Source organism: Melanotaenia boesemani, chromosome 4 (genome assembly GCF_017639745.1).
Source record: "Melanotaenia boesemani isolate fMelBoe1 chromosome 4, fMelBoe1.pri, whole genome shotgun sequence".
In the NCBI taxonomy this organism is placed as follows: Eukaryota; Metazoa; Chordata; class Actinopteri; order Atheriniformes; family Melanotaeniidae; genus Melanotaenia; species Melanotaenia boesemani.
The window spans coordinates 28644200-28653666 of NC_055685.1; the positions used below are offsets into that span (position 1 = coordinate 28644200).

Consider the following 9467-nt stretch of genomic DNA (forward strand, 5'->3'; position numbering starts at 1 on the left):
AGGCAGATGTGGAAAGGGGGATGTTTTGGCCAGAGAAGGTGATGCTGGTGATGATGGAGGAGTGGAGCTGATGTGCAGTGCCAAAAAGAATGGCTTCTGTTTTTGAACTGTTCAGCTGGAGGAAATTTAGCTTCATCCATGCCTCTCTCCTCCAGGCAGGTGGTCAGTGTGGATGTTGGCAGGGGAACAGAGGAGGTGGGGGTTGTTTTGAGGTAGAGCTGTGTGTCATCAGCATAAAAGTGGAAGGATATCCCATGTCTGCTGATGATATTACTGAGGGGGAGCATGTAAATGGTGAAAAGGGTGGGGCCTAGCACAGAACCCTGAGGGACACCACAGCTTACATTATGAGTGTGAAATTTTGAATTTCCCAGGGCAACATGCTCAGTTCTGTTTGTGAGATATGATATGAACCAGTTAAGGACATTTTCTGAGAGACCGATAGTGTGTTGCAGATGGTGGAAGAGGATGCTGTGGTCGACTCTATCAAATGCAGCTGTTAGGTCCAGGAGGATGAGTAGGGATGGGGAGCCATTATCTTCTGCCATCAAGAGGTCATTTGTGACCCTGGCCAGTGCTGTTTCTGTGCTGTGGCCAGGATGGAAGCCAGACTGAAACTTGTCAAACAGGTTATTGTGTTTGAGGTGAGCAAGAAGCTGTGCTGCCACCAGTTTTTCCAGAACTTTTGACAGAAATGGAAGATTAGAGATGGGCCTGTAGTTGGAGCGAACTTCTGGATCCAGGGTGGGTTTTTTCAGTAGAGGTCTGATGACTGCCGTTTTTAATGCAGATGGGATATGGCCAGCCAAGAGGGAGTGGTTTATGATTTTGATGATGAGTGGAGAAATGTTTGCCTTCAGCAAGGCTGAGGAGAACGGGTCGGTGGCGCAAGTAGGTGGCTTCATTTTCCTGATGATGTCTTTCACCTCATCCTGTGTGGCAGCAGAGAATGAGGAAAAGGCCTGGTCAATGCCAGATGTTGGGTCAGCAGTATAGGGGGACAGGACAGCCGTGGTGGAGAGGTGTGAGCGGATGTTACTGACTTTCTGTTCGAAAAACTTTATGTGCATGTTACACCTATCCTCAGAGTGACCTCATAGTGAGAAGGAGGGGGAGGTTTGAGGAGGTGATTTATTGTTGAAAAAAGTTGTTTATAGTTTTTGGGGCTGTTATTGAAGATGGTGGAGTAAAACCTGGACCGTGCAATCCTCAAAACTTCTGAATATGCCCTCTGGTGTTCCCTGGGTCCCTCCTCTATAAGCATGGCGTTGCTTTAAATTTTTTTTGCTGATGACAGACAGATTTATATACCACTAAAGCAAAGTAATGCTTACTGCATGAAACCACTTTTATGTTGAATTAAGGAAATCAAAGCCTGGATGTCCCTGAACTTTCTTATTTTTAACAATAATAAAACTGAGGTGCTGTTGCTTAGCCCAAAGGATGTTTCCTCAGCTTGCTTAGACCTGGGATACTTGAATCAGTATCTCAGGCCTACAGTGACCAACCTCAGTGTGAAGCTGGATAGTGCTCTAAAGTTTGATGTACAGATTAGTGCTGTCAGCTTCTTTCAGCTTAGACAATTGTCCAAAGCCAAGCTGTTTGTTCTTTGTCATAATTTTGATATTTTAATTCATGCTTTTATTACAAATCGCCTCGATTACTGCAACACACTTTATATCGGGCTCAGTCAGTCAACTCTTGCCTGACTGCAACTCGTCCAAAATGATGCAGCTCGGCTCTTAACCGGCACCAGAAAACAGGAGCACATTACACTGGTTTGAAAGGATTTCACATTGATTTTTCTTTTATTTGTTTTTAAATGTCAACATGGTCTTGCCCCACAGTATCTCTCCAGCCTGCTCCAGCCCTACACTCCTGCACGCTCTCTCAGGATGGCAGATCACTCCTTGTTAGTTGTCCCTAAATCTAAGATTAAAACCAGAGGGGACCGCTCCGTTACAGTTGTTGGCCCCAAACTTTGGAATACACTGCCCCCTGTATCTTAGACAGGCCGAGTTACTCTCTGCTTTTAAAACCTCTCTTAAGATGTACCTTCTTTCATTGTTTTTTTTAATTCTTCATTTATTCTTTGTTATTGGTTCAGTGTGTGTTACTGCTGCTAGTCCATTTCTTGTTTTTATGCTACTTAGTATGTTATTTAAATAATTTTTAAGCTCAGAGCTGCATTCAGCACTTTAGTCAACTTTGTTGTTTTAAAGTGCTTCATAAATAAAGTTGGACTGGATTAGATAATCAACGTTTTGGAATTTTTTCTGCTGGTCATTCTGTTTGTTTTTGTTGGTCATTTTGGTCAGTAAGTCAACTTATACTTGCGAATCTCAGCAGTGATTGGACAGGCGTTGCTACTCTTCCCCTTCTGATTGGTCTGTTGTTCTCGAGCCTCCATCCAATCACAATATCGCAAAGTTCCCAAGCGGAAGAGGGATTCGAAGGAGATGGCTGAACTTAGATAGCTGTATGTGTAAAAATACTTTACCATGGATGTTTTCCTGATAAAAGTGAAGAACAGAGGACAGCTGCTTAGCCTTGCTGTAGTCTTTCTGTGGTGTGCAGGCTCTGTGCGCTGTTTTGGACAGGACCTAGACAGCGAGTTTACATTTCTGCTGCCAGCCGGAAGATCCGAGTGTTTCTATCAGGCAGCCATAAAGAATGGTACGATGGAAGTCGAATATCAGGTAACTTTGTGTGTGTGGGCAGAAAACACAATCACTTGTTGTCTTCTTGACTAGTTATATATCTCTAAGAATCATGTTATTGATAAACGAAGGCTCTGTTGATGGCAAACTGTTGCTAGCTTTAGCAGCTGATATGGTTAGCCTGTATTAAACAGTTATCTGCTAATAACAGCTGATATTCCTCCGTTATTTTCCCTCCTAGGACGTAGATTAAAACAATTGAGAACTGTTTCATAGATCTTTAATCCGGCCCACATTAAAAAGAAAAGGAAACATTTGTAAACATCCTAATCAATTACAAAACGTCAGACTAAACTGTCCGTATAGGGCTGAAATGAAACGTAGGTCCCGATGAGACGAGCATAAATTATTGAATTAGTAACAAGATTACTCATACCAAAATACTATCAAGAATATGAGATAACACACCACTCATTGTCGCAGTGAGTCAAATAATGAGCAGAGTGAACACATCCTGGTGCTTCAGCCTTTACACTTCCTGGTCGAAGTCCTGAAGTGATATCCTGTTTCACCAAAAGAATAAACACTACTAGAAACTAATGTTCAAACGATCCATTGATCACATCTACATGATGTAATAATCTCATCCACTGCTGCAACTAATAATGGTTTTTATTAGATATAAAAATATTTATACATTAAATCAAACTTTATTTATAAAACATTTTCTTGCATTACAGCAGCACAGTGTGCTAAAACAACAGTTTTTGCATCTTAAAAACACAAGAAATCACACACCAAGTTCATCACAAAACAAATCAAAGTGCACACATACACAGAATCATACTCTCTCTCTCTCTCTCTCTCTCTCTCTCTCTCTCTCTCTCTCTCAGACACACACACACACACACACAAACTAAACTAACATAAAGCCTGACCACACTCTAAAACAAACTGTCTCTAACTTGATACCAATTAACGGACATATGTCATGGTACTGATTTACCAGGCGAGGAAGCTATAACTTAGTGGTCCATCCACATCAAGAGCAACCCCTCCCTTAGCCAAAGAGGTTGTTGCCAGGGGAACCAGCCAGATCAGGTCCACAGCACAACCATAGGGTTACAGTGCTGGACCCCAACTTCCCAGACAAAGACAATCACCACGGCAGCGACCACTCAGTCTGAGCAGGCATAGCTTTCAATGTGGAAAACCACATGAAGAAAGCACTGGAAAAAATAAAATAAAGTGCAAACCAATCTAAAAACTGTAATGACAAATAAGACCAGCATGTATAAAATATACAAAGAGTTCATATAAACTATTCACTTGGTTAAAATAAATTAATAATAAAAGCAGAATTAACTGCATGAACAGGTAGCAGTTTGAAAATAAATATGCAAATGAATGAAATAAATAAATACAAAATTTAATTACTACGTAAAAGGTAAAACTGGATTAGTTTAAAAGTAAAGATGTGAAAAATAAGAATTGTACCACTAATTATGTTGAATGTGTAAAAATATCACAAACCCTAACTAAACGTAACCACATGGCCTGAAAAAATTAATTTTACTATCACAGCTGTTTGAGAACATTTGCAAATATGATTAACATCTTTGCCTTGAAGAAGATAAATAATCAATACTTTAATGATCATAAATGATCATTAATCATAATGATTTATGATTAATTGAAGCACTATTTAGGCATTTTTACTGTCTATACTAAGAAATATTCAGATTCATTGTACATTGAACGCATCATATAATGGTTAAGTTTTATGATTCAGCAGCTGTTTGTTAAGTGGGAAAGTCTCGGTCTTATAGATGTTATCGCTCTTTCTTGAGAGGGGTTCATGCAGATGTTTGTCTCAAGGTGTCCAGGAGCTTATTTATACAACACACACATGTTATATTAAGTATGACTGTAACTGCAGTGCACAGTAATTAGTTATTATTTACAAAACCTAACGTTTTATTTGGAAATTATCTAGTTTCTGTTGGACAGTTGCATTTAGGACCTTGTGATGAAATTTGCATGAGCTGTAAGAACAATTTGATAAGACTTTTCAGTTTGATGTGTAAGAAAAAGATTAACAGAACAAATATGTCATGCATGGCAGCGCTGCTTTTCCATTGTTGTAGCAAGACACTCACAAGTTGCATGTTTGGCTTTGTGTATTTACTCACTTGTAAGTCGACACAATAATAAGCACTTCGTAACCCAGGAAGTTTAATCTTCCCTGCTTGATCCTTTGCTTTTTGACCTGGCTAATCCTGAATAAACTTTCATTTGGACTAGAATTATATGAAGGGAAGACATTTCTAATTTACAAACCAGAGTTTGTTCAGTCCCTTATGAGAGCCTGCTTCAAAACCTGCCTCAGTATCAAGCGTCACCAGTGTGTCATGCTAATGCGTTTTCCCACTTCCTGCAGTCACATTTTCTTCTGCACATTTTTGCTCCTCCTTGTGAAAATGTGAGGAGGAGGCAAAACTGCCAAATTAAAGAAAAAGACAAGAAAAGAAGGTGGTTCCATTGTGTCAATCTAAATTTGTGAGGGTAAGTTACATGTGGAGGCTCTGTATTTATACATCTGCAATAGACGCCTTGAGCTCATCCACTGGCCTGCTGACTCTTTGCTATTCATCTCCTCTGTGCATTAACAGGGTTGTAGAAATTGGAATGATCTGGGATGAGAGAGGACATGAAATGACATGAGTTAGAATAATGAGAAGTGCTTTTGTCTTTTGTTCAGAAAGATTCTAAACTGTAAAAAGACCTGTGAAAGATTTGAGATCTAAGTGGCAGCCTTGAAAAGAGCTGGTCGAATTCTTTAAACGGTATAGAAAGAAGTTTAATTGCTTCTTTCCTATGACTTTAGCATAGGCTGCAGTACACCATTGTTCATTGAAGAAAACTGTTCTCTTTACCTGTCCTTGCAGCATCAACCTTCAAATGCTAATTAACTTGATTAAGTGATTGTTTAAGCTGCACATCTTAAAATCTCGTGAATTTGGCTTATCTTCTCTAGATCTCATGAGGTTAAGGAAAACATAGACATTTGTTTTCTTTGACTATTGGACTATGGCAAAAGTTTTGTTTTTGTATTCTTTTATAAACACATGCTGTCAGAGATTACTTAAAGATTCATTTTAAGTGAGATCAAATAACTTTTTTAGTGAATATACCTCTTACAACTTTGCATGCTCATGGTGACTTAGCTCATGGATGTTAGGAAACAAAAGAGTTATATCCATTCTTTATCCCCTAAAGAAAGGTTTTCTCCTGTGTGTACTTTCAGGTGATAGCAGGTGCTGGTATGGATGTAGACTTCACCATTATCTCCCCTGAAGGCATCCGGCTTATCTTGGAGTCTCGCCGCTCAGATGGAGTCCACGTGTTAGTGGCCCGGATCTTTCATCATATTTCATGTAACTGACCACGCAGTTTGGTTTTTGATTTTTTTGTGACTTATTATTCCAGGGTGGAGCCTACAGTGGAGGGAGACTATGAAATCTGCTTTGACAACAGCTTCAGTCGTTTCTCAGAAAAGATGGTGTTCTTTGAGATCATCATCGAGGGACAAGGAGGAGATGTGGGTGGAGATGAAGAGTGGCCAGGGTTAGAGGAGCCTGATGGAAGCCTGCTTGAATACAAACTGGATGACATTAGGGTGAGATGCATTATTTAAGTTTAGAAATTAAAACTTGTTTACTGGGATCTGACCCATAACCATGCATTTTTTCAGCACACGTATGACTAAACAATGTCCAGGCTAGGAATTCATTTCTGACATATACAGTGTTATATACAAAAAGTTCAGAAGTTCACACATGAAAATTTCTCTACAAAAGAACTTCTGACTAATATTTGAATAATATTTGGTGTTCCTTGAAAAGAAGGAAATAGTTTCTGATCCATTTTTATTTTGTCGTCAGCAAGATGAAATCGAGCATGGGTCTGAGGGCCACAGACAGGCTGGGGGAAGTGGGAAAATTACACACTAACGCACTGTTGGTTTTGGTGTGTTCACGGGACTTGCTGACGATTTGGAAAATAAATAGCAGTGCTCTATAGTTATTAACTTTTAAGAATTTGCTATTTCTGCATAAATATCACATAAAACCATAAAACACTGGATTTTTATACAATCCTAAAAAGTGGATTAGAAAAAGTCAGTAATGAAACAGGATAATTATACTTGACTTATGTCATTATATTTTACATGCTAAATTAAAAAAAGAGGGTCCAAAAGTAGTACATTCACTCTCTTAATCCAAGTACTCTATAGAGAAATCTTTTGCAGTAATTACAGGTGCTATGCTCTTTAGGGTGTGTATGTCTTTATGAACTGGGTACACCAAGCCACTGGGTTTGTTCCCCATTTTCCAAAACAAAACAACTCCTTCGGGCTGGATGGGTTGTGGTGGTGTACATCAATCTTTAAATCATGCCATAGATTCTCAGTTAGATTGAGAGCTGGGTTTTGACTGGACGCATTTAAACGTTTTTCCTTAAATCAGTCGAATGTTGCTTTATCTCTACATTTAGGGTCATTGTTGTGCTGAAAGGTGAACCCCCTCCAAGTCTCAAATCACTGGATGACTGAAAATAATTTTTCTCAAGCATTTCCCTGCTTTAGTACTATCCATCATTCCCATGAATCTAAAGAGTTTCTCAGCCCTGCTGATAGATAACATCCCCACATTATGATGCTTACACCACCATGCTTCTCTATAGGGACAGTGTTCTTTAGGTATTGAGAGATGTTGGATTTGTGCCAGACAAAGCATTTTTTTTGATGGCCAAAAAGTTCAGTTTTAGTCTCATCTGACCAGAGGACCCTCTTCTATATCTTTCCCAAGTCTCCTACATGCCTTTTACAAACATCTGTGAGCAGTAGCTTTTTACTGGCCACAGACCAGCCCAACTGTCTCGGAAGTATAGCGTACAGTAGTCTGGCAGAGAGATCCAGCAGTCTCTTGATATTCTTCTTGATATCATGTAAGATGTAAATTGCACATAGGTCCCTATGTTTTTATTAGTTCTAATGGTAATTGGGAACACCAGAACTTATTTAGATGCTTCATAGCAAATGGGATGAATACATATGCATTCACCACTATTCCAAATTTGTTTTTGTTTTTTTTGTTTTTTGGGGGAGGGGGGTTGTATTGTTTGTTTAATTGTTTTTCATAAAAGCCCCTCAAAAATCATTTAAAATTTAATTCTTATAAAAATGTGTTAGTGGGAGGCAATGAATAATTTTTTAAGTCAGTGTAACATTATCTGCTAAAACAATTAAAGCTAGTAGTGCTTCATGTATATCTGGACAACAGTTTACAATCATCTAGAGCTAAATGTGGTCTATAAAATTAGACTAGCTAAATTGTAACTGATGGTTTCATGAGGCAGTCTTATAATTTGCCCCTGACAGGCTGACATTTCACATGAAATCAAAGACAGAATTTTCAAACAGTTCAGCAAAGGTCAACATAAAATATTTGAAAGCTTGCAGCCTTGAGACAAACTTATCATATCGTCTTGTTTCTTCTATTTCTGTCTTTGATTTACATCCCATTCATGTCAATTTTTGAATCCCTCTCAGGACTCCATGGATTCCCTGCACAGACGCTTGGAGCGCAGCCGGCAGATGCAGACTGTGTTGCGGGCTTTCGAGGCGCGAGATCGAAACCTTCTGGAGGATAATCTCTGGAGGGTCTCATTCTGGTCCTGTGCCAGCGTGCTGGTGATGCTGTGTGTGGCCCTTACCCAGGTAAAGGAATCCATGGCAATAACGCATGGCTACAGCTCAGTCTGTCACACCATTTTAAACCCAATTTCTTTTTTTAAACCTAATTTCTTTCCATGTCTTTTTGCAGGTTTACACTGTGCGCAGACTATTTGATGATAAACGAAGGGTCTACACATAGAGGCATCATTTCGCAGGAATATGAGATAGATTCTCAGAGAGAACTGTTTGTGAGGAGTAATTAAATATTGTTAGATTATGAGCAAGAGTTTGAAAAGTTGGTCATTTAATTTCTTTTAGTGCCTTAAAAGCCAGATCTAGCCACGAATCAATGAGGAAATGCATGTTGTTATACAGCTGCTATGCTACACTTCTGAAACTGGTTAAAGGTCTTGGAATTTTTGAAAGCCAACATTACCATCAGCAAAAGGTATAAGGTCAACTAAGGTCGACTCCATTATGATGGTTTACAGGGGGAAACAATGTGCAATAGTGTTGTTGGTGTTTGTTCTTGTGGTTTTGACAGTGTACAACTTTGCTATTAAATCAGTGATTGAAGTGTTTCCTTGGTTATAGCTTTGCTGATGGTGTTTTCATTTTGTTCTCATTTGTTTTTTCAGAGGGTACTGATTTCTTTTTATGTGCCAGTATAAATCCATCTTGTTTTTTTTTTTAATTAATAATACAAAGTAAGAGGAACTCAAAGTGTGATTGCAAATATTGTCAGTTTCCTTCCAGACAAAAAAATATATATAGCTATATGATTGTCGGTTTTGGTGTGTTTGGACAACATGAGCATACTGGTTGTGTGTGTTTGTTTTTTTTTATCTTTTAGACAAAATGAGATTTCTTTCAGAGAATGGGATTTTTCAACAGAATATAATTCTCATCATTTTTGTCTTTTTTTTTTTTTTTTTTTTTACTAAAACTGTGTTTGTGAATTCTGTAAGGTGTTGGAAAAATTCAGGTTTTCATGAGTCATTGCTGATAATAAAGACATTTTTTACCATGAGTTTTCTTTGTAGAATAAAGACATTTATGAAAACGTG

At 38.6% G+C, this 9467-nt stretch overlaps 1 protein-coding gene across 1 annotated transcript; it reads left to right on the forward strand.

Annotated features, from left to right (window-relative positions):
• The first annotated feature begins 2421 nt into the window (after window positions 1-2421).
• On the forward strand, window positions 2422-9430 carry tmed1b (transmembrane p24 trafficking protein 1b). The gene is made up of 5 exons (XM_041982236.1): window positions 2422-2699; window positions 5968-6065; window positions 6150-6339; window positions 8275-8442; window positions 8549-9430. The coding sequence occupies exons 1-5, from the start codon at window positions 2502-2504 to the stop codon at window positions 8597-8599; spliced, it is 705 nt and encodes a 234-aa protein (XP_041838170.1). The 5' UTR covers window positions 2422-2501; the 3' UTR covers window positions 8600-9430.
• The last annotated feature ends 37 nt before the right edge of the window (window positions 9431-9467 follow it).